Source organism: Fukomys damarensis, unplaced genomic scaffold, assembly GCF_012274545.1.
Source record: "Fukomys damarensis isolate Sample0158 unplaced genomic scaffold, DMR_v1.0_HiC HiC_scaffold_19, whole genome shotgun sequence".
Taxonomy (NCBI): Eukaryota; Metazoa; Chordata; class Mammalia; order Rodentia; family Bathyergidae; genus Fukomys; species Fukomys damarensis.
In genome coordinates this window covers 26,428,703-26,448,061 of record NW_022900931.1, presented here as the reverse complement: position 1 = coordinate 26,448,061, position 19,359 = coordinate 26,428,703, and the positions used below count along the sequence as shown (strand labels likewise).

Here is a 19,359-nt window from a genome sequence, read left to right as displayed (position 1 = left end):
GGGGGGGTCTCCAGAGACCCACAGAGATCAGGAGCCGGCCCCAGGCCCCCGGCAGAGGGTCGGACGGAAGTGTAAAGCCCACCCGATCCCACAAGGACGGGCACGGCTGGCGGCCCTGGGACCCTCGGAGCCCAAGGGAGCGCTCCATCGTCAGAGTGCACTCTGAGGTAAACAAGAGCTATGGAAACTGGTAAATATTTTGCCCCTCCAAAGGAAGGACAATAGATTTATACCCTGGTTTATTTCCCTGAAGGAAGATCTTTCTGGGCTTTATTTTCCAGTTTAAAAATGCATTTAATGAAAATGTTCTTTATATTAGATTTTTGTTCTGTCTCTGCTTTGAAAAGAGAAGTTGAAAATGCAGGTGGCTGGATAAGATATTTGTTTTCAACCATTTAAACTATGTTTGCTGAATTACTAAAACTGGCTGTGCTCTCTACCAAGTTTGTGATTCATTTCATGTTACTTGAGTTTTTTCACTATATTTATAAGAGCATCCCAGCATCCAGAGTATTGCGCTATTTGGACGGATTCCTTGTACAACTTGAATGCCTTTTCGAATGTGCTGGGCTGAGCATGAGGAGAGCAGCAAAAAGGAGAAGCAGAGCCAAAGAGGCCAGGGACGGCGTTGGAGACTTGAAGACACTAAGGTAAAATTCACAAGCTTCCCGCTTTCTGGGCACGACAGACGCCTGACACCCTCCAGGCCAGAAGCACCTTGCAAATAAGCTCACGTTTCCTCGCAGAACGCCAAGAAACAGGGCAGAGACCCTTTCCGCCTCACTCTGAATGGGAGCACTTCACGACCAGAGGTGAAGTCGGCCTGGAATGACCTGGGCGCTGGCACCCTATGCCAACCCCACACAGTGCTTGAGCCCTGCAGGAGACCAGAGAACCACAAATCAGGAGGGGAAAGTGGGGCTCCATCGCCTCATTTGGGGAACACTATGGTACAGGCTATCATTTAATTTGGCAACTTGAAATGTGCAGTGCAGTTTGGCTGGCATCCCTCCCAGCCCAGCTATCCCACAGTAAGAACAAGTGGGGCACCAGGGTGACTCCCCACAGCGACAGCGGAGCAGATACGACCCAACAGCAGATGCTGGCACTGACAGAACATCCAGCTCACCCAGAGTTCCGATCTCGGCTCCACTGACTGAGGTCACACGAGCCAGGACACTCGGGGAGCTAGTGCTATGAGCAGCTATCCCAGCCTTGTCACTGCGGGCCATCTGCACCTCCATCTTCTCACCTCGGAGGTGTGATTCTCAGATCTTGGGGAGCTGCAAGTAAAATGCCCTGTCTCCTGGCTTACTCGGTCGGGCACGAATAATGGAGTGACAGGAGCTGTCATTCCCATCATTCTGCTCTGTGGATTGGCGGGCTGGCCTTACCACCAGCTCTCCCAGTTGTAATTAAATGCAAGCGTAAACCACCAGCGTCACCCACTAAGTGACAGAGGTCCCCATGGTGACACCAGAAATGCCAGGTCTTGAGTGTGGCCCACACTCGTGGAACATTTTCCTTCCTAGAAGCCACACAGTCTCCTACATCCACCATGCTGTGCTCGGTAGTGTCACTGGTGGGGAGAAGCACAGAGAGGTCTGCACAAAGAGAGACCCCAAGATATACATGGACCCATGTGGGAGAGGAGACTGCCACTGTAGACCCTTTCAGAGCACTTCATTAACTCTGAAAAAGCTGAAAGTATTGACAGCCCAGTAAACCCCAAGCAAATCCACCCAAAGAAGATACAGCACAGGGCAGTGGTTGTTTATGCTAGAAAGAGCAAGATCTTCTGCTCAGGGGGACTTCAAATTCTCAGTCCGGCATCCAACTCCATCTCTTACGGACTATCCACAGGCAGATCACTGACTCTTTAAGCCTCAGTTCTTCATAGAGTTCTTGTGAGTATATGAGTAACGTAGTATACCCTAGTATAGTCTGTAGAATTCTACCACAAAGGAATCATATACAGGCACGTGCCATGGTCAAATAGGTAGCAGAAGTAACAATACTCTTCTTAAATATGTGCAATGTGCATTAGTACAGTAAAAGTGCTAAATCGTGGTGCAATGAAAGAATTGGCTTAACTCTGTTAAGCTGGAGTCCTTTAAGCTTGCTCAGCCACAAGTCACTTTTGCAAAAGATGCCTTTGAAAAACAGGAAGAAAATGAATAGATAGTGGCTGGCATAATCAGGACCCACAGGATATCTCAGTCATGGCAGGGACCACCACCTAATGCATTATTTCCCTTTACTGCCTGTATCGTTCTATGTAGGTAGGTATGATAATGAAAATAATAGTAATAATGTGACCGTAACACTTCGGTGTGTGATCTCACAGCTAACATATGACAGACCCAAGATCTATGGGCTCCAAAGCCACCGTGCAGGACTAGCTCCAAGCCCCCAGCAGTCCCCTGAAGCGTCAACACTACGGCAAGAGTTGGAGGAGGCCGAGCCGGAGGTGAGGGGCAGGGCTCTTACCTGGTGCCGGGCTCTGTCCTCTCCAGTGCACTCCATGCAGGCCTCCTCGGGGACGCAGCTGCCTTCCAACAGGGCGTGGTGTGGGGGGCAGAAGCAACCTTCAGAGGGGTGCCCCCCACAGGAGGTGGTGTTGCCGTCACACTGCCGGGGACAGCCACGCTCGCAGTGGCTGTACACCAGGAACGGCGGGCAGGACATTGCTGTGGACGGAAGGAGGGGAATAGGAGCGCGGCTGACGCAGGACGGTGGATCATGGGACATTGGCTAGGGCAGAGATAGCCATCTTTCCACCGTCATCCTCCTCATCTTCACAGAAATGGAGCCCACAGCTGGGCACACAGCACCAGATAAGGGCCACATTTTCTAACCCCTTTTACACCTGAGCATGGTCACATAACTGAGTTCTGGCCAATGAACTGTGAGAGGAAGTGTAATATCCTTTGACAGCCTCCAAAGTCATTTGCTGAAGATGAGTCCTTTGTCCCCTGTCCTTCCTTCCCCAGCTGCTGCCTGGAACATGCATTTGATATCCAGAGGTCTGTCCTAAACCATGAGTAAAAGGACTCCATCCAGGTGAGGCCAGAGCCAGCTAACCCTCCTCCCTCTGCTCCTCTGCCCAGCAGAGAATTGTGGTCATCACCAGTTTCAGGACCCCATGTGTCCTTCTCAGGTTGTTGTGTTTCTCTTTGGAGCACAGATGTATTGATGCTTTCAAATCATCTTAAACTTAAGTATTTAAGAATCCACAGTGAGGAAGACTTGCCTCAGGAGAGAGGCTACAAAGGGATTCACTTCTCCATTCGGACCCTGCGTGGCAACTTCCTCACATGCTCATGGTAGAAAAGAAAGTTTCTAAGGATTTGAAGCACAGGGTATCTTCTCTGTTTGCACAGGAAATAGCCAGGATGTACACAGGAAATCAGGGCCGTAGCTCAGACAATGATACAGGCCCCTGGGTCTCCAGTGGGTTGGAGGAGAGAGAAGCATCCACCAGACTCAGAATCAGAGCTCAGAGGAACCCAGGGGCACTCTGTGCGATGCTCTTGTTCTACAGTGCAGAAACTGTGGGCAGGAGGACCAAGACAGCAGCCAGTCTCAGCCAGCTGAGCCTCCAGACTTGGGTTAGAGCTGCTGAAACTGTGATAATGAACTGGAGACTCCAGCACACTTGTACACACTGATGTCCATCAAAAAAAAGTCAGCAGTTAGCTGAACAGATGGCTCATACCTTTAATCCCCACACTCCTCACTCCTTTAATCCCCTCGCATCCAGCCAAGGCAGGAGGATCACGAGTTCAAGCTCACCCTGAGCTACTTTAGCAAGACCCTGTCTCCATAGACAAATTTTTATTTAAAACTTTAAAAAGGTGGGTGGCGGGGAAATGTAGCTCAGTCTGAAGGCCCTAGGTTCAATCCTCAGTACCACAAAAAAAGTCCGCAATTATATTTGCTGTAGAATGAGGCTGCTCAAGATCTTGTCACTCCAGCTCCTTTGAATGTAGGACCCGAATGTGACTCGGTTTGATATTCTCCACATTTTAAATAATAAATAACTGTCACCTCTCAGTTCAAATGCTTACTTTAAGGGAGCAACATCAACACTAGCGATCCCGGGGTATTTATAATTGAGTAGTGTGATGATTTAGATCTAAAACGCCCCCCAAAGTCTCATGTGTTCAGAGGTGGGGTTTGGAAGGTGAGTGGATTGTGGGGGGCGGGCTGTGCTCATCAGTGGAGCTCAAAGCTGAGTGCGCTATTAGGACGAGGGGTATGACCGGGAAGGGTGTATTGTTCCCAGCTCCTCCCTTGTGTTTGCAATGCCTGACTGCCGTGGGGTGAGCAGCCCTCCTCCTCCAGGCCCTCCCACCATGCTGGGGCTGCCTTGGAGCCCGCCGACTGTGGACTGAACCCACTGAAGCCGTGGGCCCATAAGCCTCTCCTCCTTTAAATTGTTGAATATTTTGTTCCAGCAATGGGAAACTGACTGATACAAACAAATTCTTGTAATCTAAGGGCAAAATTCCACTTGCACTTTGAAATCCTGCCCGGGCACAGCCTACCCTGTGAGCTTTGGCTACAGCTTGGCAGAACTGCAAATTCAGTGTGACGGGTTACACAGAACTTTGCTGATGCCCATATGCCTAATACATTAAATTTACGTTTGTATAGAAATGGGTTGTGCTTTGATTTACATAGAAATATGGTCAAAGTATTTATATATCTACCATCTTATTAGGTCCTAACAAGAATCATAGGTTATAGGAATATAAGGATGTTAGTCTTCATTAGGCAGATAGAGAATGGAGGTTGAGTGAGCCCACAGTTAGTTGGTCTGCAGGACTTCAGGAACATGCGTGGGGACCTACCACAGAACTCAGCCGTCCTCCAGTCAACACAAACACCATTGGTCCGACAGAGGTGGGCATAGGAGGCAATCACCTCACACGCTCGCTCCTGCTGACAACCATCCTGCTGGCAGATGGCATAAAATGTGGCCGGAGAAAGAACCTTGTGGCACTCAGAAAATACTGCCGAGAGGAGCACCTGGCAGTGGGAGCTGCCAGAGACAGGACACAGCTCCTCAGGCACTGGCTGGCAGATCTGGCCTGGCCGCTGCACCGTCCATTCCTGGATGAGCGTTTTCCAGTCAGTGGTGACTGAGCCATTCCTCAGCATGAAGTCATTGGCCCCATTCTCATCACAGATCCCTAGAGACACAAGGAAAGTCTCAGCTGGCACCCTAAGTGCCAACCACTGGTGCCCAACAGTTGACCCGTCTTCATCCCCACCCAGGTCTATACCTTGCTACCAGGCCCAGAAATACACCACCCAAGACTCCTGAGACTCCACAGCACAATTTACAAGTGGGGATGGCAAGAGTGGAGACAGTGCTCTTACCACAGAGACCATACATCTTTGAAGCAAAGGTCTTGGGGCTGAGCTGAAGTTGGAACTCATTGTTTTGTGGTGTGAATGTGAAGATGTGGCCAAGATGGTTGAACCTGGCCTCATACATGATGGTGCCGTAGACGCTGACTTCCATGTTCCCGCCCATGTATGGGACAGGGACCAGTCTCCCATTCACTGCCACCTGTCCAAAAAGAAAAAGCAGGGCTAGAAATTAAGAGTCCTGGAACTTCGCTCTCAGCCTCTTGTGGAAGATCTGACTGTCTGTACATTCTTCATATTCAACCACGAGCCCCGATGCTTGTCAGCAGCTCTTCTAAAAATAAAGGGGCTTCACAGGAGAGCTTGACAGAACAGATTGGCAGAAGACTGTGTAGACAGCCATGCACCTGGAGCTCGGCAGCCCAGGGGTTCAGGAACCTGGAATCTGTGTGACTCGAAGGGGAAGGGCGCCCCCTTCAGGACAGGCTGGGAAAGTTGCCATTTTGCGGTCTCATCAGGAAGGGTCCCTGGGAGCATCAAGCAGGACCCCTTCAGTTCTTCCTGTTTGCACGTGTGTCTTCCTAGAAACTCTTTCTTCCGAGGCCCGGCCATGTATCATATTGAGCATATTTAAATGTGCTCACATCCTGTGATGACTGTAAGTTTTGCTGTCCGAATTTTGGAAGGGTTTTTTATCACTTTGATTTTAATATTTTGGCTATGAGTTACTCATTTACTGTGTGACTAGCTATAGTTTTTCAGCAATTATTGTTCATATTCAGGAATTCTTGTAAAGTGAGAAAATCTCGCCTACAAGTTGTTTTCATGCAATGAAATATTTATGATTTCTAAATGAACAAGTATAGAAGTTGGCATAATGTAACCTTTTGTAAACATTTAATCAAACATTTATTTATATCACTTTGGCAGTTTCCTTTTCAAACTTTGGAGCCATACATTTTGTTGAGACCCTAAATATTTTCAAAGGCCCTGATTTAGGGCCTAAATATTTCCCTTTGGAAAGCTCACAGGCCTCAAGCACTGGGCTCATAATGCCTACCAGGAAGCAGCCCGTGGTGCCAGCCCCAGTTCCCTACCAATGCCAGAAACTGGCACTAAATTCATAATTTAATGCTATCTAAAATTGACTCACTCTTCCAAATCTGAGCCCAGAACAACAGGAAATGAAGCCAAGACGAGGGAACAGCAATAAACCTCTCAAAAGAAGGTGGCGCTCCACAAGCAGGCAGAAGACTGAGTCCCTAACAGCAGCAGCAGCTGAAACCGGTGGCCACCAGCTCCGTGTGGCTTCGCTGACGAGTCACAGCCCAGGGAGCCTAGGGAAGCACCTCTCACCTCCATGTCGCTGTGCAGCTCCACTGAGAGGCCGCCGTGCTTCACTTCAATGGACTTCATGCAGGTTGGTGTCGACCCAGGGCCGCAAGCACTGTTGTGCAGAATCACCTCCAGATCTTGCTCTTTGTTTTGAAACAGGACATAGGAACAGCTGCCCGTCAGCCTGAAGTTCTGCCCATCGAAGGTCACGATGTGCCGAGTGGAGCTGCCCGTGCACACACCTGGATGGGGAACAGCAGGGCGGAGGTGATATTGTCCGCAACTCCATCCTGCATCACGCGGAGAGCGCAGTGACCAGCCTGTGCCCCAACCGCTACAGCCTGGCCTGCACAAGCCCCTGGAGGTCCTAGAGCCTAATCCCTTCCTCATTACAAATTAGACTGCGAGGTAGAGAGGGCTAAGTGAGCAACACGTGGCCATTAAATGTTTTCCTGGAGAAGGTTTAGAAGGAAAACTATTCCATAGAAACGTGGCAAGTTGTAGAACCACACTTCAAAAAAATGTGCATATGCAAAAGTGAATGATCCACTCCATTGGGGATGCTTTGGCCCAGGAAACAAAGCTAAGTTCCAGGGGTGCTATGACTCGTGGAAATCATGAGGAGCTAAGCAGGTTATGAACTTATGATCTCATTGTGAAGAAAACTCACCTAACAACATGTGTGTCCATTCAGCGGCCAAGTGACTAATGGTGCGGGGGCTGTGTGGACTTAGTCCCTTAAGAGATTGCACAAGATAAATACTTCCTGTGCCAAGACAAATGGTTGGGTCTCAGAGCTTCCCACATTTGACCCTCACTCAGTCACACGATTAACAAATTCTCAAGGTTTCTCTGAAAGCACCACTTGTGAATACTAATCATTTTGTAGCTATACAAGATGATCAGGTAAAATTTCCCACTTTGAAGGTACCACTGCCACCAATAACTCGAAAGCTAACCTTGGACCTCTGTGGAGTTGGAGACAAGCTTCCCAGACAAACTACAATGACGTCTGCGGGGGCAGGAAAACAAAAGCCCAAGAACCAAGCAGCAGACTCAGCGGAGCAGAGGCCACACCAGTGTCCTTCCCTCCTTGCTAGGCCTGGGACTCCTGTGCCTACATGGAAACTGTCCAGGTAGCACAGCCACAGACAGGTCGCACGTACGGATGCACCCTTCCTCAATGCTGAGTGGCCTCGCCAAAAGTTCTTCCACTCCAAAGCCCCCAGTTCCTTGAGCATTTGGTCATTTCTAAGTGACAGGACTGAATGTTTCTGGCCTGCTGGCAGTTGCTGCACATGATTCCATTTATGGTTGGGATAAGTGTCTCCCAAAGACCATGTGTTGAAAGCTTGGTCCCTGGTCTGTGGTGCCATTGACAGGTGGCGGAACCTTTAAAAGGTGGGGCCTGGTGGGAGTAAATAGGTCATTTGGGGCATGGCCTTGAGGTGATACTGGGACATGGGTCCTTTCCTCTCTCTTTGCTTCCTGGCTTCCATAAAGCAAACAGCCTCTTCCAACACATGCTCCAGCCATATTCTGTTTCGCCACAGGCCCAAAAGCAATAGGACCAACCAACTGTGGACTGAAATCTGTGAGCCAAAATAAATCTTTCCTCTTTTTAAACTGATTATCTCAGGTACTTTGTTGAAGACTAACACAATCCTCAATACTTTAGCTGTTAATATTTTCAAGTTAACAAATGAGTCAACCTCAACTACCTTAAGAATGTGATCAATGGCAAGCCAAAGAAATGGTTTAGCTCACACTTACAAAGCTAATGAAAGTGGTTCTGCCCACCATCAGGTCAACTGTGAGCATGGAATGTATACTTCAGAGCCCCAGAGGCTCAGATGTGAATTCTACTCTCCCACTTGCTCCCCCTTTGACCTTGGATAAATTAACAAACTTCGATCATCTTCTCCTAGCTCTTCTGCATAACAGGATTATGGCAGCCACCTTTGGGGATTATTGTGAAAATTAGCAGTAATAAAAAGTAAAAGCCTACCTAATAGTGTATTACACGCATGTGTACATTTAATAAATAGATCTATAAATCTTAAGAATAAACTAAATCCACAACAGGCATTTAATAATTTTTTGTGATAGAATTTCTGTGCTTCAGGTGTACTAGAACCTGAGTCTCCTTTGTGCCTGTAATACTGAGTTACTGCCTAACGAGTCATCACATTGTGATCTAGTTTACTGGTCAATTTTAATGAGCGGCATATATATTAACGCATGCCCATGCCCAAGATATGTAAAAACTTAACTGAACCAATTTTAAAATTTATACACAAGAATCACATAATAAAATATTATCACAGAGTAAAGTATACCACTCATAAACATCTCCTGACATTATTTTATCTTATCTCTCCTTTCCTCTATGTCTTCCTACTCACTATCTTTCTAAATGACAATAGAAAATCGCTGACAGAATATTCTATCAAAACTTTTGGCTGAGTGTCAAAATGTGATGGATACCAGACACTGAAGAGAACTGAGAGACCACCATTCAAATATCCACACAGATATCCAGGAGCTGGGTTACAGCTCAGTGTACCTCTCACCTAGCATGCTTGAAGATCTGGGTTCAATCCCAAGCACTGGAAGGAAGAAGAAAGAAAGAGATCCAGAGAGCCAAATACAAGAATGACTATTTAGGTCAACATCTCTCCACACATCCTCCAAACACAACTAGAACAATAAGAACAAATCAAACTATGGTGCAAAAAGCATGCCTTCTGCTTAACCAAAAAAACAGAGAATACCCAAACTTTAAAATAACTGTAGATAAAGTATGAAGAGAAAATACACTGAATCCCAGGAGGCAATCACTTATTCTTTACCCACCTCTGTCCTGAGCAAGGGGACACAGTTATAAATTCACAAAAAATGATAAGGAGAAGAGAGGAAAGAAGGAAGCATAGAACAACTCTAAAACTGTCATCAAAAAGGTGGCTGTTATCTAAGCATAAAAGTGACTTCTGTGCAGCAAAGGAAACAGTCAACAAAGGGAAACGAACAGACTATAGAATGGAAGAATATCTTTGCCAGCTACTCTCTCACAAAGGATTAATATCTAGAACATATAAACAATTCAAAAAACATGACACCAAAGAAACCAATCAGTAAATGGGCAAATGAATCAAATAGACACTTCCCAAAAGAAGTAAAAATGGCCACTAAGTATACGAAAAAATGTCCACCGTCTTTAGTGTCATGGCTGGAATCTAGATGTCCCCCAAAGCTTCATGTGGTCATAGGTGGGGCTTTTTGGAGGTGGCCAGCTCTAGGGTTTGTGCTGCTGGGATCAGGATGTGAGCTGGGATTGATTCACGGTGTGATGCTAGAATTAAGGGTGTGAGCACAGCCACCGTACGGGCAGGTAGCCTGGGGGAGACAAAGGGGCAGAAAGAGCTGTGGTCAGGGCTTGTTGCTTGTCACGTTCTTGTGTCTTGCTGCCTTTTGCTTGCTGTCTGCCATGAACTGTTTCTCCTCTGCCACACAACCCTGCCTTGGAGCCAGCTGCCTATGCATGGACTGAGACCTCTACGACTATGAGCTGAATAAACCTTTCTTCCTTTAACTTTGGGTGTTGGGTATTTTGTCTTAGCAATGAGAAAAGTAACCAAGACATGTAGCCACTTCAGGATTACAAATCAAAACTGCAAAGATTTTCACTCAACCTGGTCAGATGGCTATCATTAAGAATAAAAAATCAGAAACAAAAACAAAACAGTAAATGCTGTTGAGAATATAGGAAAAGGAATGCATTCACACTGTTGATAAGAATGTAAGTTAGTACAACCACTACAAAAATCAGTGAAAAGTCTCCTCAAAAGACTAAAATAGAGACATTATTTGATCCAGCTATACCACTTCTGGGTACATTCCCAAAGAATTAAAGACAGCATAATACAGGAATACCTGCATACCCATATTCATTTCAACACAATTCACAACAGTTAGAGTGGAAACAGTTTTGATGCCCATCAACAGATGAATGGATAAAAATATAGCATATATACATGGTGGAGTATTACTCAGCCATAAAGAAGAATGGTGTCATGTCATTTACGGGAAAATGGATGGGACCAGAGGCCATCATGTTCAGTGAATAAGCCCGACTCAGAAAGTTAAATACTGTGTGTTCTTTTACATGAAAAATAGAAGAAGAGAAGGAAAAAGGAGGAAGAGGAGAAGGAGAGGAAGAAGTAGTGGTGGCAGAAAAGTCAAAAGACATTCTTAAAGAGGAGGAAATAGGTGGGTGATAGAGGAAGAAAAGGGAGAAGGGGAGCAATGGGAGAGGAAAAATGACCAAAGCATGTTATACACATAGATCGAGATAACAAGATGAAACCATGACCCTGTATAAGCACTAATTTAAAAATATAGAGGAAAGCAAGAAACTAAAACTGATAGGAAAAATTAGAACAATCATAAGTTGAAAGATACAATATATGTAAATTTTATAAAATGTAAGATCTTAACTACTAAGTTTATTTTTAATTAAAATAGAGAATGAAAACAAGAAAAAACAGACTATCAATGCTTATTACTATGCACTTTTGAAATAAAATCACATGGAACTTCTGGAAATAAAACTATAATAATTGAATAAAAACTGCCCGGATATTTCAGGAAGAGTGAACGATATCCAAGATGACAAAACATTTCTAAAGTAAAATGTTATGAAGAATATGAACAAGGTGGGCTTTGCGGGGCACTTCTCCTACGTAATCAACACCTAAGCAGCTTAATAAACAATGCTGACAGCTATGTAAAAACATCCACATATCAATATGATAATTGTATCTATAAAACAAGATCAGAAGCACAAAAAGATAACCTTGCCCAGAATCTTCTCTGAGCTCCCACTGGGCAGAGCAGTTTCACTCCCCACCTTCTTTTACTTTCCATTTCTACCAAAAAATTAAACTAAAATATACTTTGTTACTTTAAATTATGAAGATGAAGATTAAATGTTAACCACATGAAGATTACAAGGCAATTTCACTATAGAAAGGAATGAAATAAAATATAACAAAAATTGCAAAAAGTAAAGGCATCAAGATCAAATATAATAAGCTTAACTCATTTACTAAACTAGCAAGTTTTCCAATTTGGCTCAAAAGCAAGATCCAACTACTTGCTGCATACAAGGGACATATTGTGTCTAAAACTCAGAAAGGCTACAGTAAAAGATATCAGGCAATAAGCAAATGAGGATAAAGATTGGAGAGCAGACAAAGCAGAATTCTAGCAAACAAAAAAATTTTCAAACATGACTAGCATGCTTTGGAATGCTAGAATTAACAATGATAATATAACAACTATAGATACCAATGCGCCAGCTAACACGGAAAATATCTTCATGAAGCAAAAGCTATAGGAGATGCAGGTTGACAAAATGATAATAGGAGAATTTTACACAACCACTCTCAGAGCAGATAAAAAATAAGAGTATAGAAGACTTAGACCACAAAAATCAGAAAACATTAGCTCTAACAATGGAAAGGGAGATATCAAACTCTACCCCCTGATAATACAGAGTACACCTTCAAGAGTAGATCTATTACAAACAGCTCTCTGAATTCAGCACAATAAAATCAGAAGGGGTTTTTTATTATTTTTAAGAAAGACCTTCACACTTGGATATTTTTAATATGTGCTGTATAAATATTGAGGAAAAGGGGAAATGTAAATTAATATTAACAGAATCTAAAAGACACCATGATGATGAAAATATCATACATCACACTCCCTGGGATGCATTTAAAGTGTCATAGGAAAATACACAGCACTGAGCATTTCTACAAGTAAAAATGAAAAAAGTGAAATTCTCAATTCCAACAAAATGGAAAAGCACACAGATAGTAAGCTCAAAGAAAATTCAAAGAAGAAAATAAGATAAAGGGAGAAAATAATAGAAAATAAAAAAGTAAACAATAAATTCTTTAAAATTTTTTAAAGAACATCACAAAGATAAACCATGAGTTAATCAAAACAGAATGCATGGATATATGTTAAGAAATAGCAAAACTTACCATTAAAATAGAATTTTTTAAATATTATAAAAGACTACTTTGAAGACCTCTATGCAAAAAATTTCTAACAAATCTCTACCTCCTAACAGCAGGTCAGCTGTGCCTCCCCCATAATCCAATCACTTCCCACAAGCTCCGCTCTGAGGAAATGAGGCTTTGGGGGACATGCCACTTATGAGTACAACACAAACCATGCGTTCGAAGCCAGGCGTGGTGGCGGACGCCTGTAATCCCAGCACTCAGGAGGCTGAGACAGGAGGATCGCTGTGAGTTCAAGACCAGCCTGGGCTACATAGTGAGTTCCAGGTCAGTCTCAACTACATAGTGAGACCCTGTCTCAAAAAAAAAACAACACTCATTACAGAGTTGGTGTACAAAATATATAGGGATTCCTACTACTCAATAGCAAAACACACACACACACTGACTTGATTTTAGAACAGGTTTTTTGGTTTGTGTTTGTTTATTTTTGGTACAAATTTTGGGATCAAATTCAGGAACTTGTGCTTGCAAGGCAAGCTGGAACAGTTTTCTTTTTTAACTTAAGTGGGTGTATCTCTGAAGAAGATACACAAAGAGCCAACTGGTATATGGAAAAATATCTAACATTACTAATTATCAAGGATATGCAAATAAAAATGCAATGAGTTGTAACTTCAGACATGTTAAGTTGGCCATTTTATAAAAAACAGAAATAACAAGTGTTAGAGGGAATGTGGAGAAACCACATTCCCTCTGAGCAGTGTTGATGGGAATGTAAAATCATGTAGCCACAGTGGAAAACTGTCAGGAGGCTTCTCGGAATATTAAAAATACGGCCGGGGATTTAGCTCAGTGCCACCTGCCTTGCAAGTGCAAGGACCCAAGTTCGATCCCTGGTACCAATATACATAAAATAGTATTACCAAATAACCCAGCAATTCCACTTCTGGGTATTCATGGGGTGCACACCTATAATCCCAGGGCTCAGGAGGCTGAGACTCGAGTTCAAGATAAGCCTGGGCTACATAGTGAGACTGTCTCAAAACCTCCCCAAAAAATGAAGATAAAAGCAACCAACTTGAGCACCAACAAATAGATAAAGAAATGTGATGTATATGTATGGCATAGCTGTTTGGGCTGAGATAAAAATGTCTCCCAAAGCCTCATGTGTCTGAAAGGTGACAGGATCGCGACAGCACTGTATCCATCTGTGAGCTCCTCCTCTAAAGAGCCCAACAGCAGAATGCGCTATGAGGAGGGGCATGGTTGGAGGTGGTCACTGGGAGGGAGCGAGCAGGAAAAGCGCGCTCTTGGCTGGCCTCCTCCTCCTCTCTCTCCTCCTGGCCGCCATGGGTTGAGCAGCTTTTCCTCCTCCAGGCCCCTCCGCCATCCTGTGTCTGCCTTGGAGCCAGCAGACCATGGACAAAAGCCGTGAGCCAAAATGAGGCTCCCTTAGGGGATGGGGGCTGGAGATTCTGTCCAGTGACAAGAAGGTGACTAAGACAGTGGTGTGTCGTTAGGACTTTAACAAGATGACTCTTTCATTTGCTACAACAAGGACAAACTCTGAGGGCACTGTGCCAAGGAAAACAAGTCAGTCGTGCAAAACAACAACTGCATGAACCCTCTCACACAAAGATCTACCAGAGTCAAAGTCACAGAAGTAGAAGGGACAGTGATGATTTTGAGGCTGCTCAGTGGGAGGGTCACAGCCATGCAAGGCGAAACACTCCAGAGATTTGCTCACACAACAGTGTGGTACAGCTTCCAGCACTGTGCTACACACGCACGGTGTTTACTGAGCGCAGACCCCTGTGACACATTCTACCGCAGTTCTTAAAAGGAGAAAACATGAGAAGACTGTCCACATAGTAGACAAAAAGTGGTACTAAACATATGAAAAGATGTTTGACCTCACTCACTATTAGAAAAATGCAGAGCCAGGGATTTAGCTCAGAGGTTCCGCCACCTGCCTCCCTGCCTCGCAAGTACAAGGACCCGAGTTCAATATGCAAAAAAAAAAAAAAATGCATATCAAGTACACTGAGATACCATTCCCCACCTGAAAAGTAAGAAACTGGCAGGGAGTAAAACTATAATAACACCATCTATCGGCAAAACCGTGAGGAAACAGGCTCATTTGTCATGAATGGAAAAGAAGCAGGGGATTCCAGTTTGGCACAACTAACCCTTACCTTTGGAATAGATCTGTGCCCACATCTACCTGTGAGCCCAAATCACCCCTCTCGGATTGAGCATGAAGACACACCTGCAGCCACAGGGAAGTTTGTGTACTCATGGTCACTTCTGAAGCACAGCTTGTCATTGCAAAATATCGGAAACAACTTAAATCTACATGCATGGACGAGGTAAATCGCCATGGCATAAAATAAAGTACTAAGAAGCATTCTTTGAATTCACCTGGAATGATTTGCAGAATGTGCTCTGAAGGGGGAAAGGCAGAGCTAGTTTTTAGAGAGAGAACTGCAGGACAGATGAACCAGACGTGCCCGGGACTGGTAACCCCAGGGTTCTGAGTGGGATGGAGGAGATGGAGGGAAGAGGGCAAGGGGGAGAGTTCTGAGGTGCCTGCGAAGCTCGGACATTTAAACCATCCCCATACTTTATGTGCCAGAAACAAAGACAGGAAAAAGGGAGCCCCACGTGGAGTGCACACGAAACAAAGTCAAGGGTACAGCACGACCACAGGGGTGGATGATGACTGGGAGGGGCGGGACGCACCCAAGTAACTCTGGGAAACAGTTTCTTAGCTGAGAGACAGAACCCTACACCGACAGGGGACTCCAGTTCCTAGATTTGTTTTTCATGAAGGGGAGGATGAGCAATTCTGAAACTAGGTTTTGTGTGTTCCAGCATAAGAGAACTTACAGTGAATGGAGGCAGCCATGCTTCCCGCTGCGGAAGGAAGCAATGAAAATACATCAAAAGAACACAGGAGCCGGGCTGAACAGTCTCCCAGCAGCCAGGTCTCAGCCATCAGTGTTCAGTGCTGGTAAGTGTGTGAATATACCACACAGATAAAATAAGAATTCGTGTGTCCATATGATACAGTAATTAGTTGAACAAATAAATTAATTGTAAGAAGGAAAATTTCTTCCTTTCAATACAGTTCCAACTCAAAAAATGTGGAGGGGATGATGGAAATCGAAAATTTCTATTTGGCAAACACCACAGCAAAAAAAATTTCAGCCAAGTATCATCAGTGGATGCAAAACTCGGTAGGTAAAAGTATATTTTTGTGGCTCTTAAAATACCTTTCCACGTGATAATCACTGCATGCAAAGAGGAACAGCAAAACTTTACAGGGAGGACCTGGTGAGCCCCATCTACCCCAGCGAGCGCCCGGAGTGGCACCAACAGTGCCAACAGTGGGCAAACCAACAGCAGAAGGCACAGCCCATCCCCTGTGGTGTTCTTGAAAAAGCGGACAGCCTGGATTTAAGCCAAGTCAAAGGACAGTCTCAAAACAGCTGGCTGGTATTCTTCACAAGCAGCAACAGAGTAAAAAGACAGGCTAAGGTACTGCTTAACGAGCTCAAGGGAACATGGCGGGGGAAGGGAATGTGACTCTGGACTGACTCCTCACCCCAGACACAAAGAGCACTGGCAGAACCGTTGGCAGATTGTAAGACAGCAGTACAGTGAACCCTTGACTTACGAACTCCATCTGCTCCCGAGGGCTACTTGTAACTAAGTCAGTACAGCTGAGATCTGGATGTTTACCTGGGTTCACACTATAGATAACAAGATACAGATGAATCCTCCATTAACCTCATTAACCCAAGTTGTTCGAACGTTGGGCTGGTTGTAACTTGAGGGTCCACTGTGTTCTTACCTCTGCTAATTTCCAGTTTTGATCATTTTACTGTGATTATGTAAATCACAACCAGGTAAAGGCATGTAAGAAATCCTTGTGGTATTTATAAAATTTTGTAAGTCTGAAAGTATTCAAACTTTAAATATTTTTAAGTTAAAATCTTTGTAAATAGCCAACATCTGGCTTTACCACACCTAAAGGCCTTCACTCATTCTGAGGGTACAGAGGCGTTAAAGGGGTGTTGACAGGTGGTCGTTGAGGGGCTTTATATAAAGATAGCAGCTCCTATGTTGTGCAGACCCCAGACTGCCACGCAAGAGCGCAGGCTGGTAGCAGGGCCTCCAGGAAGCCACGCCAGGAGACGGGACTGCATTCCACGAAGGAATGGAAATAGCTGGACCAGAAAATGGCACCTGCCTGGGAAATCCATCGTCAGAGGTGGCCAGGCAGCAACTGAGAGTCCCTGCTCTCCTTGGAAGCAAAAAGACTTGCTTGTTTGGTCTCTGTGGTGGGACTGAGGCCTAGAATGCTGGGGACAGATGCAGGACCCACAAAAAGAAGGATCAGTAGTGATGCTGTCCAGAGAACTTCTGCTGGAGGGGGGACCCCAAAAGAGAAAGAGGCTAGAAGAGGTGGGATGCCAGAGGTTTCATGGGAGAGAAGCGATAGCTCAGCAAGGGACAGAGGCTGCTTCTTAAAGCCCGGAGGAACATAGCGAGGGAGTTTGGGGGAAATTTTAAGGACAGCTGGCAAGAGAGGCAGGCTGCTCTCAACACATAGCCTCAGAGCCTCCTGCCTGCGTCCTTCTCCCTGCACCCAACCTTAGAGATGCTGGCCCCACCCATGCCCTAGAGGCAAGCAGCCCCACCTGGGCCTGGGGAGGTGTTAGAACTCTTAACTCTCACTTGGTTAGCAATGGACTTTGTGCACTAATTTAAGTGACTCCTGACTTCCTTCTGAATAAACAAACAGCATGAGGTCTGGAAGGATCTCACCTGGGCCAGCAGGGAAACCCATCCCCCTAAATAAACTCCAGAGAGAGTGAGATACAAAACACAGTCTTGATGGAATCCCACGATCAGATCTACTCCATGTCCCACCACCCTGTACGATTTGGTTCGTCCCCCTCTCACACCAAGCACCTGGTCACACCTGCCGCACCCACCCCTACAGGTACAGGTATAGCAGAAACACTTGCCACTGGTAAAGCTCAAACTCGTGGAATCTGTGTGTTGACCGACCTCAGAAAAGCAATCCTTCTTCCTGTCCAGCATTAGCTGGGGAGGGGTTCCCAAAGACAGAGAAAGACAGCAGTGACCCCGAAGGTGCTTAGAGAAGTGAGGAGTGTGGGTGGACAGGGTGCACTCAGGAGGAAGCGGGAGGGAGAGGGAGCTTCCAGGCTGGCTGCAGGCTTCTGCGTTAGCTCTCCGCAGAGCCAGGATGATCACTGTTCCTCAAACACAGGCCAGGCAGGGTAACAGAGGACTCACAGGGACAGGTCCAGCGGCAGCCGCAGATCTCTTCCACCCGAATAGGGGACTGGCTGTTGGGGCATGAAGGCCTGGGCACCTGGTCGCAGTTGACCCGGTGACTCTGCAGTAGGGTCCGGCCATCCGGCAGGCAGGTCACTGTGTGGCACTGATCTGGCAAAGTCCAGACGTCCCCAGGCTGCAGAGGGAATGCAGGTTAGGTCAGGGAACGGGATGAGGCATTCCAGGCTGAGTTCATCCATGCCCCAGCCACAGGCCTGGAGAGTAGGACTGGACACCAGGGGCTATGCCCGAGACTGGAGCCGAATCGGGGATGTAGAGGTGGGCTTCCCAGAGCAGATGAGTTAGCAGGAGCACAGGACAGAGACAAAAGAGGGACCAAGACCAGAGGAGGAAAGATTACTCCTAAAGAAGGGACATCAAACACATTTCTCATGTATTCCAAAGTAATCAGAGAGCAACTCACCCTCTTCTCATTCCCATCCTCATCCACGCAAACTCTAGCAAACCCTGAAAGAGACACAGTAGGACCTCATACCCTCCCATCACTCAGGCATTCCAGGCCGTTCACAATTTCTGCTCGGGCTGCCTAGTCTCGTCCCTGAGGGCACCTCAACCCTGAAAAGAACCCAAGTGGGTTTCACAGTGGAGACAAGGGGACCTAAGGCAAAGAGGTCAACAGTACAATTCCTCAGACACAACCTGCGGTGACTGTGACAATAATTCTGATGGTAGCAATACCATGTTCTTGCAGGGATGCATTGTAACAATCCTAGTCGTTAGCTCCTGTCACACACAGGCACTTTCAAGAAGGAGGATGTATGAAGCAAGACCCTGAGAACTGGAAGTGGATCCAGCTCAAGGTTATGCCAGGATAGTGACCACTAGGAAGGAAATGCAGTAATGCCGAAGGAGGCTTTAATGTATGGCTAATTATGCTAAGAATATAAGGGGTGATGGAAAAATATGGTAAAGGTTTTAAATTTACATTGCCATTCATGCTCCTCAAAGACTCCCCTTCGCTTTGAAAACACTCATCTTTTCACTCTTGCCCGTTTCCGGGGCATCTGGGGTGCTTTTTTCACGTGTTTAGTCGCGCTGTCCTGGCTGCCTCGGTGTCCTGAATCCCTTCAGAGCGTTTGCCTTCCACGGTCATTTTGGCTCTGGGGAGGAGATGCTTGTTGAATGGACCCCTGTCTGGTGAACAGGTGGATGAGGACACAGCGTACGTGTTCAGGGCCCTGCTTGCTGCTGGGTGGCGCAAGGAAGCAGCGTCCACCAT

General features: G+C 45.8%; 1 protein-coding gene across 1 annotated transcript in view; it reads right to left on the bottom strand.

Annotated features, from left to right (window-relative positions):
• Nucleotides 1-19,359, bottom strand: part of Vwf (von Willebrand factor) — a 110,161-nt gene that overhangs the window by 23,272 nt on the left and 67,530 nt on the right. Inside the window, exons 34-39 of the mRNA XM_033765953.1 lie at nucleotides 18,544-18,587; nucleotides 18,078-18,255; nucleotides 6,736-6,956; nucleotides 5,389-5,581; nucleotides 4,857-5,198; nucleotides 2,491-2,690 (exon numbers count right to left, since the gene is read on the bottom strand). Coding sequence (XP_033621844.1) covers nucleotides 2,491-2,690; nucleotides 4,857-5,198; nucleotides 5,389-5,581; nucleotides 6,736-6,956; nucleotides 18,078-18,255; nucleotides 18,544-18,587 — 1,178 coding nt within the window. The remainder of the gene's footprint in view (nucleotides 1-2,490; nucleotides 2,691-4,856; nucleotides 5,199-5,388; nucleotides 5,582-6,735; nucleotides 6,957-18,077; nucleotides 18,256-18,543; nucleotides 18,588-19,359) is intronic.